At 43.0% G+C, this 19827-nt stretch overlaps 1 protein-coding gene across 1 annotated transcript; it reads right to left on the reverse strand.

The window, feature by feature from the left end:
- Nucleotides 1-10099: 10099 nt before the first annotated feature.
- On the reverse strand, nt 10100-18687 carry LOC144511916 (calcium and integrin-binding family member 3-like). The gene is made up of 5 exons (XM_078242414.1): nt 18506-18687; nt 15291-15402; nt 14411-14558; nt 12415-12610; nt 10100-10121 (listed from the first exon to the last, which is right to left on the reverse strand). Exons 1-5 carry the CDS (start codon nt 18685-18687, stop codon nt 10100-10102), a joined length of 660 nt encoding a protein of 219 aa, XP_078098540.1.
- Nucleotides 18688-19827: the final 1140 nt, after the last annotated feature.

The following is a 19827-nucleotide window of genomic DNA, read 5'->3' on the forward strand; positions in this document are numbered from 1 at the left end:
GGACTGGGCTAAGTTCACAACCCTTTCCTTGGATGGAGCAGGAGCAATACCAAGCTGTGATACAACCAGAAAGAATGCTTTCTATGGTGTATCTGTAGCAATTGGTGAGAGTCATAGTGGACATGCCAAATATCCATAGCCTCCTGAGAAAGAAGAGGTGTTAGTGGGCTTTCTTAACTACAGTGTCAGCATGGGGGGGACCAGGACAGGTTGTTGGTGACCTGGACACCTAGAAACATGAAGCTCTTGACCATTTCCATTTCATCCTCATTGATGTAGACAGGGGCATGTCCTCCACTATGCTTCCTGAAGTCAATGACTGTCTCCTTCGTTTTACTGACATTGAGGGAGAGATTATTGTCATTGCACCAGTTCACCAGGTTCAGTAATGGACAAAACATTGTCTCATGTAAATGGGAAAAGCTAGAAATACCACCAGGTGACTCGTAAATGGGAATAACATCATCATTATTGAATCATAGCTGATTCAAAAAATGGAAACGGTGATTTTGATTTGTGATTTTAACCAGGTACCGAACTGGATAAGCCCTTTAAATACTGTGTCTACAAGAGTAGGTCAGAGGCAGAGAATAATTCGTTTTCTGACACACAACCTGTCAACATCAACAAGTCACAGGTCAGGAATGTGATGGAATACCCTCCCCTTGTTTGAACTCGACACTGTCCAGGACATGGCAGCCTACTTGATTGTCACCCCATCCACTACCTTACCATTCAATCCCTCCTCCTCTACGAGCAGTGGCAGTAGTGTGTACTATATACAAGGCAGCAACTTCCAAACCCATGACCTCTACCACCTAGAACAAGGGCAGCAGATGTGGGGGATCACCATTTCCTGCAAATTCACCTCCAAGACACTCACCACCCTGACGAGGAAATATATCACTGTTGCTAGATCAAGTTCCTGGAATTCCCTCCCTAACAGCACTGTTAGTGTACCTATACTACATGGACTGTCCCGGTTCAAGAAAGCACCTCACAACCACCCCTCGAGGACAATTGGGGATGGACAATTAGGGCTGACATCCCATGAACAAAAATAGCTGATCTCAGTTTTGAGCCTGGAATATTGAAAAGTTCTTAACTGAAAACGTGTTGCTCCTCCAGCTTTAGTTGCTCCCATTTTTTTGAACTACGGAGTAACCTCACTTATGTAAACGCAAAACATTGTGGATGCTGAAAATCGGAAATAACAGAAAATGCTGGAAATTCTCAGTAGCTCTGACGAACAGTCACATTAATTATGTTTCTCTCTCCTCAGATGCTACCAGACCTGCTGAAAATTTCCAGAATTTTCCACTTTGAATCTCTCTAATTCTTAACATAGTATCTTCACTACTCGATAAAATATTTTATGTTCTGGAGGTCTCCTGTGATCCAGGAAGAGGTTAAACCTTTGCTTCAGTGAGAACTATGTCAAAGCAGTTCTGACTCTATTTGAGATCAGAGCATTATAAGGCTCAGGAAATCCAAGTGCATGGGAAATCCAAGTATTTAGGGTGGCAGGGACCCAGGTTTGATTTCCAGCTTGGGTCACTGTCTATGTGGAGTTTGCACGTTCTCGCCGTGTCTGCATGGGTTTCCTTCGGGTGCTCCAGTTTCCTCCCACAATCCGAGAAATGTGCTGGTTAGGTACATTGGCCACGCTAAATTCTCCCTCCGTGTAACAGAACAGGCACTGGAGTGTGGCGACTAGGGGATTTTCACAGTAACTTCATTGCAGTGTTAATGTAAGCCTACTTGTGACACCAATAAATTAACTTTAACATGGTTTTATCTATTTCTATAGGACTTCAAACCAATTAACTCATGCAGCCATCAAGTTGACAGTCAAAAGAATATACAGTTAGTATTAGATTTTATCGGGAATATATCCAAGATCTGAGCAAATGTGCACCTCACTGAACTTGTCTCTCTCGAACATTTATCTTTGTGTTTCTATCGATGCTGTAGTGGATAGCATTGTGAAGCAATGATTTCAAAATGACTGTTCCAGGTACCAACATATTGTGGCAATTGTTTTTGAAAATGATGTGTTTGCAAACTTATGGAGAATCTAATGTGTGCATTTTACCACTCTCAGCAATGGTTTAACTAGTGATGAGTGATGAGTAACTAGTGATGAGTGATGAGTAACTAGTGATGAGTGCCAAGCGAATACATTATTGTAGCTTTTCATGACCAAAACGCAGATTGTGTTGATTGTAAGGTTCAAGAGTCAACTGTTCCGATAGGCTTATCATGCATTAAATCTTAGAGCAGGTTGAAACTTCTGGTTGATGAAGCAAGTGTCTAACTGTTCCGCTTTTTATATTTCCACATTGCTAGCTATGTACCACAATGGCTTCCTGTGGCTTGAGGGACAGCCTATGAAGGAACTTGTGGTGAAAAGGGAGAAACTGCTATGATCACGCAGGTCTCCAGCCTGTTACTTGAAGGAGAAATCGCACTTATCTCAATAATTTTCCCTTAAAGCCCCTCCCTCACAAGAGGACCTGAAATATGCAGTTAGCAAAGCACAGCTAGATGCATGTTACTCTTTTATTTATGAGGTAGAAGGTCACGGTTAGAAATTTCCAGGTATATATTCCCTCTGTTAGCATGCCACTCATGTGCAACCACTGCCTTCTACTGACCATTCCAATCTGCACGTGCCAGTTGTCGATTGGCCAGCTGGAGACTTTTCTCCTAATGTGAGAATGGGTCAAGGAATCTGAGAATTGTACCACAGTTGATGGAAATTCTAGAGATTTTAAACTCAATACTTGAACAGATAGGTAAGCAGTGGTAAATATTGGACAGGTAGACTAGTTATTAGGGACTGTGAATTTTTTCTAGTCTACTCTAAATCTGGAATACAATGAATGCCCTTTATTCATATGTTACATATTTGTTTTCTTTTAATTAATTTATGGGGTGTGGGGGGTGTCACTGCTTGGGCCAGCATTTATTCCCATCCCTAATTGTCATGAGAAGGCGGTGGTGAGCTGCCTCTTGAACTGCTGCAGTCCATGAGACGCAGGTGCACCCACAGAGCTGGGAGGGAATTCCAGGATTTTGACCCAGTGAAGGGACAATGATATATTTCCAAGTCAAGATGGTGAATGGTTTGGAGGGGAACATACAGGTGGTGGTGTTCCCAGGTGTCTGCTGGCCTTGTCCTTCTAGGTGGAAGGTGCTGCCTAAGGAGCCTTGGTGAATTGCTGCAGTGCATCTTGTAGATAGTACAGACTGCTGCTACTGAGTGTTGGTGCTGGAGGGAATGAATATTTGTGGATGGGATGCCAATCAAGGGCAGCTTTATTCTGGATAGTGTCAAGCTCCTTGTGTTGTTGAATCCTTTGGTTGATGATGAGAAACAGTGGCCTGAACGCCTGTTTGGGTTGATGTCATGTATCCGATGGCAGTATTTTAAAGAAGAGCAGTATTGTTATATCCCCTCAAATAACATCACAAAAATAATGAGCTGGATTTTACGGGGAGCCATGACCCCTAACTTTCCCCTGCATCCCAACTGAAAAGTCAGTCACGAGTGTGTTCATTAAAGAGTTGGCTGCCCACAGCCATTTTCTGCTCAGCTGAGTATTAATTGGCTCAGGGTGAGACATCTGCCCCGCTGAGTCCAGTTTTAGAGAGCTGATACCCAATCAGATTGGCTGGTAGCTCTGTGGTTCTAACAGTGTCAGACTTGGAGTGGTCAGGGCCTACAGCCAGTCACCGCAGCTGAGGAGGTTACGGAGACTGAAGGAGAATCCAAGGTATAGGTGGTGCCTGGCTCACAGGCCTCAGCGAGGGATTTGGGGCCAGAGTAGTCAGAATTGTTAATGGGGGTTGGGGGGGGGGGGGGGGGGGTGACCTTGTGGGGGTAGTGTACCTTAAATGGGCATAAGGGACCTAATGGTTCTTCTCCACACCCTTGCCTGACACCAGCCTACCCAGTAAAAGCTGCCAGGCTGCCCGTCTGCCTTGATAAAATAGCAGTTGGGGCAGTGGGGGGGAGAATGAGTCGACTAAGATTTTTTACACAGAGTGGTGGGTGCCTGGAACTCATTGCCAGGGGAGGTAGTGGAAGCGGATACAGTAGTGACTTTTAAGGGGCATCTTGACAAGTACATGAATGAGATGGGAATAGAGGGATGTGGTCCCCCGGAAGCATAGGGGGTTTTAGTTCAGTCGGGCAGCATGGTCGGTGCAGGTTTGGAGGGCCGAAGGGCCTGTTCCTGTGCTGTAATATTCTTTGTTCGTTGTTCTTTAAGTGGTTGTTAACTTGGCTCAATAGACCGAAGGGCTGGTGGGCCATCTGAAACCTCCACAGCCACCCCACCCGCCCACCCCCACTGTAAAATGGGAAGGCAGGAAGACCATGTGCTGCATTTTTAGGAGCCAGCCCACCTTCAGACCTAATGGTGGTGGAGAGTGGAATCCAGCCCCATGTTACTTGTTCATTATCACGTTGCTGTTTGTGGTGGCTGGCTGTGACTTCTGCATTGTAACTGAGAGAGTACTTCATTCACTATACAGCACACTGATAGTTGTGAAAAGTGAAATATAAATGCAAGACTATCTTGTTTCTTTTAAAGCTGTGAAGTTTGGCTCTAACAAGTCAAGACTTCAATGTGATTGTTTTTAAGTACTGTATTGCACCACAAGGTGGCAGAGTACTCTTCAGATTTTGTGTCAATGAGACATCTTGCAGCTGAATTGTCAAAGACACGATTTGCATTTGTATAGCATTTTTTCACAACTACCTTGTGTCTAAAAATATTCTACAGCCAGTGAAGCTCTTTTTCAAAGTGTAGGCACCATTGCCAGAAACGTAGCAGCCAGTTTAATGACTGTAAAGGGGAGATGTTCCATCTGGTTTGGTCTGAGATTAAATACAGACTTTTAAAAGGTAATGAAAAATAATGAAGACATTTAGTGCCTGTTTTAGTTCTGAAATGGTGAGGAAAACCATGCCGAGATATGTTATTTCAACTGTAAATCACCATTTATTTGAATGTTTCTTGGTCTTTTAAAGGTAATAGACAAATACATATCTGCTGCCACTCAAGTTACCCTTGCTTACATTTAGATGCACCAGTTCAGCCATCACCAACACACACTTTCTCCCAGTTCTCTTTCGTAATATGCTATTATCAGCTTACAAAATACCCAGTTTACTGTATCCAGATCCTAAACATACAGTAGGAAGTCTCACAACACCAGGTTAAAGTCCAACAGGTTTATTTGGTAGCACGAGCTTTTGGAGCGCTGCTCCTTTATCAGGTGAGTCATGATGAAGGAGCAGCGCTCCGAAAGCTTGTGCTACCAAATAAACCGGTTGGACTTTAACCTGGCCTTGAGACTTCTTACTGTGTCTACCCCAGTCCAATGTCGGCATCTCCACATGATAAACATACAGTAACTGCCATGAAGGTGTGCATTGTCAATCAGTGCAAACAATCTTCATCTTTGGTATAGGCCAGAATTTTGTTCAGAATGCAAAAGATTTCTTCCTGTTTATTTTTAGTTTTGTTTTGATCAATTTTGAAGAATTTATGTACAGTTTCCAATTAGCATGTACACTTTCTAAGCATATACACTTTCTAAGATCTATACAACATGGGTTAAATGTTCGACAGTCAAAATGCAGGAGCGCCAATAATAAAACAACAAAACTCGCAATGTGAAAAAAAATGGACAATTCTCATTGTGCTTGACAGAATTTATTACATTTTCTTGCAGCGTTTAGAATTTAGAAGCAGCGTTAAGGGAGTCCACTTTTCCTGTCTGTTCTTTAATGATGTGGAGATGCCGGCGTTGGACTGGGGTAAACACAGTAAGAAGTTTAACAACACCAGGTTAAAGTCCAACAGGTTTATTTGGTAGCAAAAGCCACACAAGCTTTCGAGGCTCTGAGCCCCTTCTTCAGGTGAGTGGGAATTCTGTTCACAAACAGAACTTATAAGACACAGACTCAATTTACATGAATAATGGTTGGAATGCGAATACTTACAACTAATCCAGTCTTTAAGAAACAAAACAATGGGAGTGGAGAGAGCATCAAGACAGGCTAAAAAGATGTGTATTGTCTCCAGACAAGACAGCCAGTGAAACTCTGCAGGTCCACGCAACTGTGGGAGTTACAAATAGTGTGACATAAATTCTGATTCTAGGATCGCATGATAAAGACTCAGGAGGAAAAAAGCAGAAATATTTATGTGAAATAGTGTGACATAAACCCAATATCCCGGTTGAGGCCGTCCTTGTGTGTGCGGAACCTGGCTATCAGTTTCTGCTCCGCGACTCTGCGCTGTCGTGTGTCGCGAAGGCCGCCTTGGAGAACGCTTACCCGAATATCAGAGGCCGAATGCCCGTGACCGCTGAAGTGCTCCCCAACAGGAAGAGAACAGTCTTGCCTGGTGATTGTCGAGCGGTGTTCATTCATCCGTTGTCGCAGCGTCTGCATAGTTTCCCCAATGTACCATGCCTCGGGACATCCTTTCTTGCAGCGTATCAGGTAGACAACGTTGGCCGAGTTGCAAGAGTATGTACCGTGTACCTGGTGGATGGTGTTCTCACGTGAGATGATGGCATCTGTGTCGATGATCCGGCACGTCTTGCAGAGGTTGCTGTGGCAGGGTTGTGTGGTGTCTTGGTCACTGTTCTCCTGAAGGCTGGGTAGTTTGCTGCGGACAATGGTCTGTTTGAGGTTGTGCGGTTGTTTGAAGGCAAGAAGTGGGGGTGTGGGGATGGCCTTGGCGAGATGTTCGTCTTCATCAATGACATGTTGAAGGCTCCGGAGGAGATGCCGTAGCTTCTCCGCTCCGGGGAAGTACTGGACAACGAAGGGTACTCTGTCCACTGTGTCCCGTGTTTGTCTTCTGAGGAGGTCGGTGCGGTTTTTCGCTGTGGCGCGTCGGAACTGTTGATCAATGAGTCTAGCGCCATATCCTGTTCTTATGAGGGCATCTTTCAGCGTCTGGAGGTGTCTGTTGCGATCCTCCTCATCCGAGCAGATCCTGTGTATACGGAGGGCTTGTCCGTAGGGGATGGCTTCTTTAACGTGTTTAGGGTGGAAGCTGGAGAAGTGGAGCATCGTGAGGTTATCCGTGGGCTTGCGGTACAGTGAGGTGCTGAGGTGACCGTCCTTAATGGAGATGCGCGTGTCCAAGAATGCAACCGATTCCGGAGAGTAGTCTATGGTGAGCCTGATGGTGGGATGGAACTTGTTGATGTCATAGGTGAACAATCACTGAAACAACTCTATGATGACATCAACAAGTTCCATCCCACCATCAGGCTCACCATAGACTACTATGAACATGGTGAACAATCACTGAAACAACTCTATGATGACATCAACAAGTTCCATCCCACCATCAGGCTCACCATAGACTACTCTCCGGAATCGGTTGCATTCTTGGACACGCGCATCTCCATTAAGGACGGTCACCTCAGCACCTCACTGTACCGCAAGCCCACGGATAACCTCACGATGCTCCACTTCTCCAGCTTCCACCCTAAACACGTTAAAGAAGCCATCCCCTACGGACAAGCCCTCCGTATACACAGGATCTGCTCGGATGAGGAGGATCGCAACAGACACCTCCAGACGCTGAAAGATGCCCTCATAAGAACAGGATATGGCGCTAGACTCATTGATCAACAGTTCCGACGCGCCACAGCGAAAAACCGCACCGACCTCCTCAGAAGACAAACACGGGACACAGTGGACAGAGTACCCTTCGTTGTCCAGTACTTCCCCGGAGCGGAGAAGCTACGGCATCTCCTCCGGAGCCTTCAACATGTCATTGATGAAGACGAACATCTCGCCAAGGCCATCCCCACACCCCCACTTCTTGCCTTCAAACAACCGCACAACCTCAAACAGACCATTGTCCGCAGCAAACTACCCAGCCTTCAGGAGAACAGTGACCAAGACACCACACAACCCTGCCACAGCAACCTCTGCAAGACGTGCCGGATCATCGACACAGATGCCATCATCTCACGTGAGAACACCATCCACCAGGTACACGGTACATACTCTTGCAACTCGGCCAACGTTGTCTACCTGATACGCTGCAAGAAAGGATGTCCCGAGGCATGGTACATTGGGGAAACTATGCAGACGCTGCGACAACGGATGAATGAACACCGCTCGACAATCACCAGGCAAGACTGTTCTCTTCCTGTTGGGGAGCACTTCAGCGGTCACGGGCATTCGGCCTCTGATATTCGGGTAAGCGTTCTCCAAGGCGGCCTTCGCGACACACGACAGCGCAGAGTCGCGGAGCAGAAACTGATAGCCAGGTTCCGCACACACAAGGACGGCCTCAACCGGGATATTGGGTTTATGTCACACTATTTCACATAAATATTTCTGCTTTTTTCCTCCTGAGTCTTTATCATGCGATCCTAGAATCAGAATTTATGTCACACTATTTGTAACTCCCACAGTTGCGTGGACCTGCAGAGTTTCACTGGCTGTCTTGTCTGGAGACAATACACATCTTTTTAGCCTGTCTTGATGCTCTCTCCACTCCCATTGTTTTGTTTCTTAAAGACTGGATTAGTTGTAAGTATTCGCATTCCAACCATTATTCATGTAAATTGAGTCTGTGTCTTATAAGTTCTGTTTGTGAACAGAATTCCCACTCACCTGAAGAAGGGGCTCAGAGCCTCGAAAGCTTGTGTGGCTTTTGCTACCAAATAAACCTGTTGGACTTTAACCTGGTGTTGTTAAACTTCTTACTGTGTTCTTTAATGGACAGTATGTAGTGTGGCCAGATACAATGTGGTGAAAGGAAAGGATAAAATAATGAAGAAAGTGAGCATCATCGCCATTTAAGAAGAAGAATTACTCCAGTGGTTGTCTTCCCTGATTTCCAAATGCTGCATGTGTAAATCATGCTCAATCTGGGCAGTGCAATGTGAATCACATTTGCAGATTTCTAAGAGAGGCATGGACAGAGTGGACAGTCAGATGCTCTTTCCTAAGATTGAAAAGTCAAGTACTAGGGGCCATAGGTTTAAGGTGCGTGGGGAAATGTTTAGAGGAGATGTGTGAGGCAAGTTTTTTTACATAGAGGGTGGTGAATGTTTGGGACGCACTACCCGGGGAGGTGGTGGGAGCAGGTACGTTAGTGGCATTTAAGGGGCGACTAGACGAATACATGAATAGGATAGGAATGGAAGGATATGGACTCCATAAGTGCATACAGTTTTAGCTCAGTCTGGCATCATGATCGGCACAGGATTGGAGGGCCGAAGGGCCTGTTCCTGTGCTGTACTGTTCTTTGTTCTAACAAGCTGCACTGATGGTGGTAACAGTTTATTTTTTAAAGTTTATTTATTGGTGTCACAAGTAGGCTTACACCAACACTGCAATGAAGTGACTGTGAAAATCCCCTAATTGCCAAACTCCGACACCTGTTTGGGTACACTGAAGGAGAATTTAGCATAGCCAATGCACCTAACCAAGCACGTCTTTCAGACTGTGGGAGGAAATCAGAGCACACGGAGGAAACTCATACAGACGCTACACAGTGACCCAAACCGGGAATTGAACCCGGGTCCCTGGCACGGTGAGGCAGCAATGCTAACCACTAACAATGCCACCGTGCTGCCTGTAACAGGATGCCTTCAGAGATCTATATGTTGGGCAGTGCCTCAATCCAACAATAAAACAGAGCGGTTCAATGGGAAGAGGGGAAGAAATGTCCAAAACCTTATCTGCAAGTGTTCTTTTGGCTTGACTTAGTGTAATAATTTTGCATTCTGTTAAAAGTTATCCTTTGACCTGGACTATGCTTGTGTTTAATCTGATGTTCAGATTAAATGGAATGCAGTTCAAGAAAATTATAAATTTAGAAGTTTGATTAAATTGACTTGTTCATTCTTTTGTGGGAAATATGTTGGTTTATAGATAATAGAAATTCCGCTTCAAAGAAACTGATGGCTTCTTAAATAGTGAGCACGGATTCCTTTTTGGTAGCAGAAACAATGATGCAGAATAGTGCTAGCTGAAAAAAAGTCTGTTGTGTAGCAGCCAATCCTGATGCTGCTGGTGGTTTTCAATAATATTCATGCTTCAGATCCGAATGTGGAAAGTGCTGTTGCAAAATAAAATTCACAATTTTATGTTTTACAATTTTAAAAGCTAACCCAAGTTGAAGCACCAACATCATTCCAAAGCCTTCAGGCTGGTAAAATGGCATTATTGATTTGCAGAGGCGTGGATCTCACATTAGTGACAAAGCGTGAAGTCAGATGCCTTACCCATTTGGTGGTTCACTGTAACTAACATCTTTTATACGCTGTAGTCACTGTGCATAGGTGGTGGATTTTGTGCGATGTTAGTGTACCTTTAAGAGGTTTTTTTTATAAATTATGGTCACAGCCTTGGGTGATGTCATTGCTGGAAGAAAGAAAAACTGTGGGCAGGTCAGGTGACCAAGGTTGTTTTTAGTTTCGTTTTGGCTGCAGTGTTAGAGGCAATCTTAGAAGCAAGCTAGAAAATAAGTCGTCTCCTCTCACTGTTTTACTTTGAAAATTTGACCTGTTAACTGAAAGAGAGGCTTGTTGCCATGCTGTAGTAAAGAATCTGTGCTTTGATGTTTTGGGGAGCTGATGACTACAAACTGCTCTGAGCTTTCAAGATCATTTGAAATCAGCATTCAGCCCAAGGACCTGGATTCCAGTATCATGTGAGCTTTAGCCAGTGCAGTGATAAATCTGTTTGTTTGAAGGGTTTTGTTTATTGGATATTGATTTTAATTGGGACACATTAGACATATTCATTAAGAATTATACATTTTAGTGGTTGTCTTGTTCCTTGTTTGTAATTGATAAAAGTTCTTGCTACTTTATTACCATACATGTTAACTACATTCTTAAATAAACTTTGTTTGTTAAAAGCTTTCTAGTGGGCCACTTGAATCATACCTGAAGTGAAACATCTCATGCTTATCCTAGCCAAATTCAAGATGCAAGACTTATGATTCAGGTGGGCTTCATAAAACACTTTGGAGTTTCTAACCTGAACCATAACACTTATCTCAATCAAGTAAGCTGCTTTGTCCTGAATGATGTTGAGCTTCTTTAGTGTTGTTGGAGCTGCACCCCATCCAGGCAAGTGGAGAGTATTCCAACACACTCCTGGCTTGTGCCTTGTTGATGGTGGACAGGCTTTGGGGAGACAGGAATTGAGTTACTCACTACAGGATTCCCAACCTCTGACCTGCTCTTGTGGCCACAGTATTTATATGACTAGTCCATTTAATTGGTTATGAAGCACTTTGGGTCATCCTGCTATAATAATGCTAGTTCTGATTCTTTTATTCGCCGGTAATTTGGAGTAGCCACAAGACAAAGTAATCAGAAATTTTCCACATATCCAATTTGAAAAATGGCTTGTATCCAGCAACTTCAGATCCGTTCTTTGACAAGTAGCTTTCTTAGGCTTTTATCACCACAATCTATACAATGCTATATTATTATGCTCCATTAATTTAAAATGCACTATTGACCTCTCCTGAAATAACAGCTACAATATTTAAATTGCAGCTTGTATTTTCATCTTTCTGACTTCTTTTCCAGCGAGTAATTAAGTAGAGACAGTTAAATTGCTTTTTAAATGCAGCTTGGCTGTGTCTTTTCATTCTTTCATGGGATGTGGGCGTCACTGTCTATGCCAACGGTTACTGCTCATCCCTAATTGCCCTTGTGAAAGTGGTGGTGAGCTTGAGCTGCTGAAGTCCATGTGGTATAGGTACACCCACAGTGCTGTTAGGGAGGAAGTTCCATGGACAGTGAAGGAACAGCAATATATTTATAAGTCAGGATGGTGAGTGGCTGGGAGGGGAACTTGCAGATCCTGATGTCCCCATGCATTTGCTGCTCTTGTACTTCTTGGGGGTAGAGGTTGCAGATTTGGAAGATGCTGTCAAAGGAGCCTTGGTGAGTTGCTATGGTGCACACTGCTGTCACTGTGCATCAGTGGTGGAGAGAGTGAATGTGTAAGATACTGGAAAGGGTGCTTTGTCCAGGGTGCTTGGCTGATGCCCTCGTAAGTGCACTTTTTGCTGGTGCTACTGTATTGTGATTTAAGATTAATGTTCCCCTTGCAATTGTGGAACCCCAGTTGAACACCTTGCTGAGATCAGTTATCTCCGTGTCAACCAGGCAGTCAAACTGTAAACGTTCCTCATAGTATGGCTTATGGTGTCAAACTGCTGGTGCTTTTTAGAAAAGCTCAGACATAGGGACTGGCCTTTTGGATGACCAGACGACCATCAGCACCAAATGCTATTGAACTACATTCTGTATGATTCAGTATTTTCATAAGGTGTGCAAAAGAAAAAAGATAATAATAAAGACAGCTATTATCGGCTGCCTTACATTTACCTCATAAAATCCGGAGCACGAGTGATCATGTACTCAAAGTCAGCTAAAGAAAGCTTCCCATCACCATCTAAGTCTCCTTCCTCCATTACTTTGGTGCAAACCAGTTGAACTTCTTCACCTGACAGTTCATCACCTGTAAGTTTACTGAGCATCACCTCTAGGTCTGATTGGCAAATGAAGTTGTCGCTGTTGAAGTCTGTAAAATAAGATATGGAGATAGTGGCAATATATATTCACCTTTTAGGGAATTCTGCAGTGGGGCTTTTAATTTGTTCTTTGCTTTTAAAAAAATATATAGTTTGAACAGTTTGATTTTCATTTGTTGAGAAACCACCAACGGTTGAAACAAGCAGGAGAGGAGATGAGGTGAATTTAAGCACTTTTGTTAGGTAAAATAAATGTGGGTGTCAAAAGCCTGTGGATTGTGGAAGGAAGAGGAAAGTGAGGAAGGTTAAGAATTGATGATTTTGAGATCCTGGAATGACAAGGAGGAAGATGCAGAGATGAGCACGGCATATCTGATGCTTCAAAGGGAAGAAGTCCCTGAGAAGAAATGGCCACAGTAGGAATGATAAGATAAAGAACAAGAATAGCTGGAGGATAGGTCACTGGCTAGGCCACAACTTTGGGTAGAGTGCTCAACTCTGGACACTGCAATTTTGGAAGGATGTGAAGGTTCCAGAGAGAGTGCAGAAATGATTTAAATGTTTCCAGTGACGATGGACTTCAGTTAACCGGATAGATTGGAGAAGGTGGGATTGTTATTCATGTCCATCATGGTAGTAAACATTGTGACTAGGCCCATTTAACCGTAGGAGAGGCCATGCATCAGTCTCCTTGCGATGGTAAAACCTCTCACAATTAAGTCTGAGACGAGAAAGGGAAAAATGCACCCACCAGTGGCAAGATGTCACTTAGGCTCATTAATGAGCCAATTTACCCCCATTATCTCTGAGCCCACCACAATGTAGTGGTAGCTCAGGGATTAACTGGGAGTCGCACAGCTTTCCTGGACTTGCCAGCACCGTACCAGCAAGCGCCACTGAAAGACACCTTCCAAACCCCTGACCCCCAACCTGTGAACACCCCCCACCCCCACCGTCCTGCCCGCACTCGCCTGAGTCCAGGGATCCAATGACAATCCAACGACGATCCCTGGTGCGGATCCGGGAGCACTATCTGCAGCAGCCACCAATCCCAGTGCTGCTGCTGGCAATGTAAGGCTGTCAGTCTCTAATTGGCTGGCAGTTCTCCCAGGATTTCCATCACCAGGGTTCTAAGTCCCAGGCCTGACACTGGCCAAGTGAGTCGAGCCTCCTCCATTGAAACAACATGTGTTCCCCACCAGGATGTTTAGAAAGTCAAAATGCAATCCATCAGAGTCCGAGTATGATCCATCATACATCATCATGTATGACTAATTTGGTTGAGTTCTGTTGAAAATACTTTTTTTAAATGACAGGCAGCTTGCTGATTTTGGCACATTCCCACCCCTTTTATCACGGGAACCTGGTCAAAGGGGAGGGGGAAAGGGAGACAGCCACCTGTCATATTTAACATGCTCTTGCCCTGCCAACCCCAGCCCCTGCCCTGCCAAAAACATGCCTGGTGGGAGTAAAATCCGGCCCAATGTTTTAACAACATTAGGGACAATGTTAAGGCATTACATTTATGTAAAGTTGCATCCAAAAGCTCACTAGTGTATCTAGCATAGGAAAAGTGTCTAAAAAGGGGTTAATGAGCAATGATTTATGACTGTACTCCAATTGATTATTCTTAAACTGTGCCGCAGGTATGAATTACGAGGCTGGTCGAGTTTCAATGGTACTTGTTATTCGAGGACTCTGGTAGAAAAGGTATCTCTTGCAGGCAAAACCTATTTTTTTTATTATATGTAGTCTCGCTTCCCCATATATCCCTTAATTTGAGTAACCAGCAATAGACAGAAGATTTCTATTCATTCTGTTACCACAATTTAGTCACCACTTGGACTTACCGTAAATTTTAAATGCATAGTATGCCTTTAAATGGTGAGGTGTCAGGTCACTTAATACAGAGAACATATTTAGAAAGTCATTAAATGTCATATTCTCCTGCTCGTCCTCAGAAAATACTTGAAGAATCTTTTGGTGGAAGGGATTTTCCTAGAAAAAGAAAGAAGTTAGCATCTCCGATGTTAAAGCATAATTACAAGTATACCAAGAATCGATGCATGTCCTGAAAGTATGTATACTGGTGACTTTCTGTTGTTGTTGACCTGTGAACTTTACTAGAAATTGCTTTTGGATAGCAATTAAAGGTGGAATTAGTTCTCACTCTCACCGGTCAAATATTCTAGTGACAATCATTGTATAGTCACACACTTAAAAAGGGCCATTTCAATACACTACTAGAAGACAGTCCATTCCTAGGGATCATAGTCTAGCATTGTTTACTTCTTTCACAAGTGGAGGAAATAGCTTCCTTCAAAAACAAATACAGCAATGGTCCTCTTGGAGAACAAAGACCTTCAAGAAATATGTAACCAAAAAACACTTGCATGAGTCTCCTCTGGCCCAATGCTGGTTTCTGTCATCTTTAGATTCTGGATTCAGCATCTGGGCCTCCTAATTCTCGAGTTAAAATCGTGGCACACTGCTGATCATGTCACTGAACTACAACTTCCCTTTTTAATTGGGTTCCCACCTGCCTGGGTTGGCAGCCTCTGCTTTGCCCAGCATTAAGGGCAGAATTGCATCTGTACCTTGGCATTTAACTACTATGATGTCTCACTTGGACTTTATGGGACGGTTTTTAAACTGGAACAAAGATATTACTGTGAGGTACTTTCAACCAGAGAGATGAAAGCTTATTGCCATCTAATCTTTCACTGATACCTTCAGCTCTGGCACCTCGCTGATGAGTTCCAATGGTAGTTTGATATCTGCACTGTCGTTGAAATGACGTGGGACAATCTGTGGTGCCAGCGCACGATATCTGTGATACAATCTGAAAGAAAACAGCAACCAGTGACAAAACCAAATGGATTAATTTTTTTCATACATTGTAAATATTGATCAGTGAAGAAGTTTGCACTTAACTCAGCAGAATAAACTGGTGTGTTTGAGAAAATATTAGATTCAAAACTATAAGCTTCAAAGATTGCAAAATGAGTTTCAAAAAGATTAATTGGAACACTATGATTGGGAAACTCTGCAGTTAGAATATAGGAAGTATAATGTTGGTGGGAGCACAATTAAAATTCATTCCAGCCAATGCAAAAGAAATTTTTATGAACTCCGAGTCCAAGGTGAAGAATAGAAAGCAGCAAGGTTAGAAAAAATACAAGAGAATACAAACTATATCAGATACTTAAAAGCTAAAAAAATTACAGGAGGAAGGAACAACTAAAAAGAGGTAATGAATTCCATGCAGCTCAGATCCTGTATAATAATTAGTCTAGGAGACTATTTAATATGGATTGATTCCAGCAAAATGGGGATGCCCAAAGATGGCACAACTTATAGAGGAGTGTATCTGTAGTTTAGAATTTAAAATGATTAATAAACTGAAATAGAGAATTAGTATTTACTCAATCTTTTATAGCTGTCTTTAACAAGGAAGAGGAACAAAATATAAGAACATATGAGATAGGAGTAGATATACAGTCCTTTGAGCTGTTCCATTATTCAATATAATCATGGCTAACCTTCTGTCTCAACTTCACTTACTCATCTACTCTCCATATCCTTTGATTCTCAGAGACCGAAAATCGTCCATCCCAGCCTTGAATATACTCAATGGCAGAATTTTCGTTCCCAAGTCAGGAGCGCAGATTCGGAAAAATTCCCAACTCTGCAAACCCGCCTTGGAAGAAAGTACACCGAATATTCAGATCTTCATCCTAGGAGGCAGGTGTTCATAAAAACCCTACAGTACAGAAAGAGGCCATTCGGCCCATCAAGTCTGCACCAACCACAATCCCACCCAGGCCCTTCCCCTTATCCCTACATATTTACCCTCTAACCTACGCATCTCAGGGCACTAAGGGCAATTTTAGCATGGCCAATCATCCTAACCCGCACATCTTTGGACTGTGGGAGGAAACCGGAGCACCCGGAGGAAACCCATGCAGACACGAGGAGAATGTGCAAACTTGACATAGACAGTGACCCAAGCCAGGAATCGAACCCAGGTCCCTGGAGCTGTGAAGCAGCAGTGCTAACCGCTGTGAAGCAGCAGTGCTAACTACTGTGCTACCGTGTCGCCCCATGAGTTCATGAGAGTCAGACACATCAACCCCAGAAACAACGCAGAGAAAGTCACAGGGCTGCCAGGTGCAGCGGTCAGCTATTTAAAAGACCCATCTGGGTGCTCTGGGACTTTGTTCCAGATGCATAAAAACAATAAAATGAAAAACAGCCTTCTAGCCCTCATTGCTAACCCCAGCACTGCCACACTCTATATGCTCCATCTATGCCAACTGACACTGCCCTACACACCCTTCATGGCCCCTCATATGCTCTATGCCAACCTATGTCCCTCTACCCACCCCCATTGTCCTTTATAACTCCTATCCCAAATTTACAACAACTCATGCCAATCCTTGACCCAAACCCATCCCCATTGTTCTTTATAGCCCTAATCTTAGATAAAGCATGAAATAAGTGAAATTTAATCAACGCTGTTGTCTAAGGATCAAAAATTGCTTAACAAACAGCTTACTTTATAAATATGTTAAGAGATATGCTGGAAAATAATAGAGCAGTAAGTTCACATAAAGCTAGTTTTTGAAGTAATCTTGATAGATCTGATGGGCAATCATTTGGAAAAGTGCAAGTAATTGCCACTTACAAGTTATGTAAGGCAGTTTTTCAAAATTATCATCTTGCTAGTGACAGTCTTATCCCAAGGATGAATTTTTTAAAATGTCAAATGATGTTTGTCTCATCATTTGTCTTGCATTCAGTTTTTTGTGTCCATGTCTGCATCAAGGCTATGATGAGGTCTCTTCGCAAATCATTTTGACAAAACCCAAGGTAAGTGCTGGCAAACAGTTGATTGGTCAATAGGTATCATCAGACGACATCATTGATGATTCTTTCTGTTATACAAGTTGATTTTTTTGGCAGTGTAAGTTACCTCCAACACGTAAGGGAATACTTATGGAAGCTGCTGATACCATTGAACGACAAATGATATTCTTGACAGACTGAAATCCCAACAGAGATGACAATTAATATCAGGATACTTCAGGTTAAATTAATCTTGTTGAATGGTAGAAGGTGCTTGAGGACCCACACTGACACTCCTATTTCTTATGCTTTCATAAAAAACGTTTTGCAAGCCACCTTTGGAATGTTGTCAAATGTTCATACACTTACATTGACAACGTTGCCCAGGTCAAGAGGATTCCTAGCTTTGGCCACAGATGTGACTGCCTTTTCTTACATCATCCATTCTGCACTGGCTGTAATCTTTACTGCAGGCTGGCCATTTCTGCACACGGTCACCATTCAGGAGAATATTGGCAATGCACTTGCACATTTGATACGAGTTATGTGATTATCATTTTCTTCATCAGAAGTTGTTGATATTTGGTGCCACCTATTTATTTTTTGCTCACTTTAAATTGGTTTATACTATCGCTTTAATAACACACAACATGTTTGTGATGACTTCAGCCAGGCTAATGAGATTGGCTTGCTAGAGTATGAACTACCTGACCTAATTGACCCCGATAATCACCTTTTGGTTTGACGTTTTAAGTTTCCTTTCGACTTTGATTTTGGTTCGGGCTGTTCCCCCCCTTCCTTTTGGGGAGCCGCCCCTTTTACTTTGTCCCTAAGTTAATTTGAGTTTGTTTACTTGATTGGTGCCGAAAGAGCTACCTGACCTAATTGATGGTTAAATCAGGGAGCCTCATGCTTGCTATTTAAAGCAGGTGTGTCAGACTCCCAGCCTGCATTCAGCAGGGAGCAACTGGCTGTGTGCAGATGTATGGTGTAAGTAAAGTAACTTGGTGACGGGATTTTCGCCTCCATGGAGTTATTACAGTGTTAAACACTAACTTTTGGCCTTTTATACATATGAATAACATGTTTAAACATACCTCAGAATTTCTTTCCTTGTGAAGACAGTGCAATCCTTTAAAACAAAAAACAAAATAATATCTAACCGTCCATGCTTTTTCAGTTGCTCACGTGTAAAGACTTGTAAATTATATTTATTCCAAATCCCAAAGTATTTCAGTGGGCTTTCTAATATAGTTACGGTGAAAACTGAACATTGCATGATCATTAACTCGAACAATTTGAAACATTTACTTGGTTCCTCAAAAGTGGTCAAATTCAGGCATTGGGGATATTTTCGTTATATGTTCTAATTTTTGTAATTCATGCTATTCATGTTATTGTATGTATTTGTACAATAACCATAAACAACACAAGGTTTCAAGGAAAGAAGCTGGCTGGAATTTTCTGGTCATTCACGCTGGAAGTGAGGATGGAGAACATGGCGCTCAGCCAAAACTCCGGCAGGACGCAAGAATCCTGCTGGTGTGAACGGCCGGAAAATTCCACCTGACATATCTGATTTTGATTTTTTGATTTGCTTTATTATTGTCACATGTATTAACATACAGTGAAAAGTATTGTTTCCTGCGTCCTGTACAAAGCATACCGTTCATAGATAAGGAAAGGAGAGGGTGAAAATCAGACCAGATGACAAAACCTTAGTTCATTACAATCAAAAGGTGAAACATATTGCTCTTACAGATTGTTCTTGAAGAACCAGCAATGCTGTGCCTCTACAATACATTACAATCATACATCAAGAACTAATTGAGTTAGTCACACCAATGTTAAACAGGGATGTGTTGACTGGGAGTGTCTCGGAGGGGAGTGTTGAACCGTTGGAGAAAATCTCCATTACAAAGGAGGAAGTGTTAGGTTTGTTAGAGAATATAAAGACTGACAAATCCCCAGGGCCTGATGGAATCTATCCAAGGCTGCTCAGGGAGACGAGAGGTGAAATCGTTGGGCCTCTGACGCAAATCTTTGTCTCGTCACTGGACGCAGAGGATTGGAGGATAGCTAATGTGGTCCCGTTATTTAAGAAGGGTAGGAAGGATAACCCGGGTAATTATAGGCCGGTGAGCTTGACGTCCGTGGTGGGGAAGTTGTTGGAGAAGATTCTTAGAGATAGGATGTATGCGCATTTAGAAAGGAATAAACTCATTAACGATAGTCAGCATGGTTTTGTGAGAGGGAGGTCATGCCTCACTAACCTGGTGGTGTTTTTTGAAGAAGTGACCAGAATGGTTGACGAAGGAAGGGCCGTGGATGTTGTCTATATGGACTTTAGTAAAACGTTTGACAAAGTCCCTCATGGTAGGCTAGTGAAAAAGGTTGGATCTCATGGGATAAAGGGGGA

The sequence above is a fragment of the Mustelus asterias genome, chromosome 1, assembly GCF_964213995.1.
Source record: "Mustelus asterias chromosome 1, sMusAst1.hap1.1, whole genome shotgun sequence".
Classification (NCBI taxonomy): domain Eukaryota; kingdom Metazoa; phylum Chordata; class Chondrichthyes; order Carcharhiniformes; family Triakidae; genus Mustelus; species Mustelus asterias.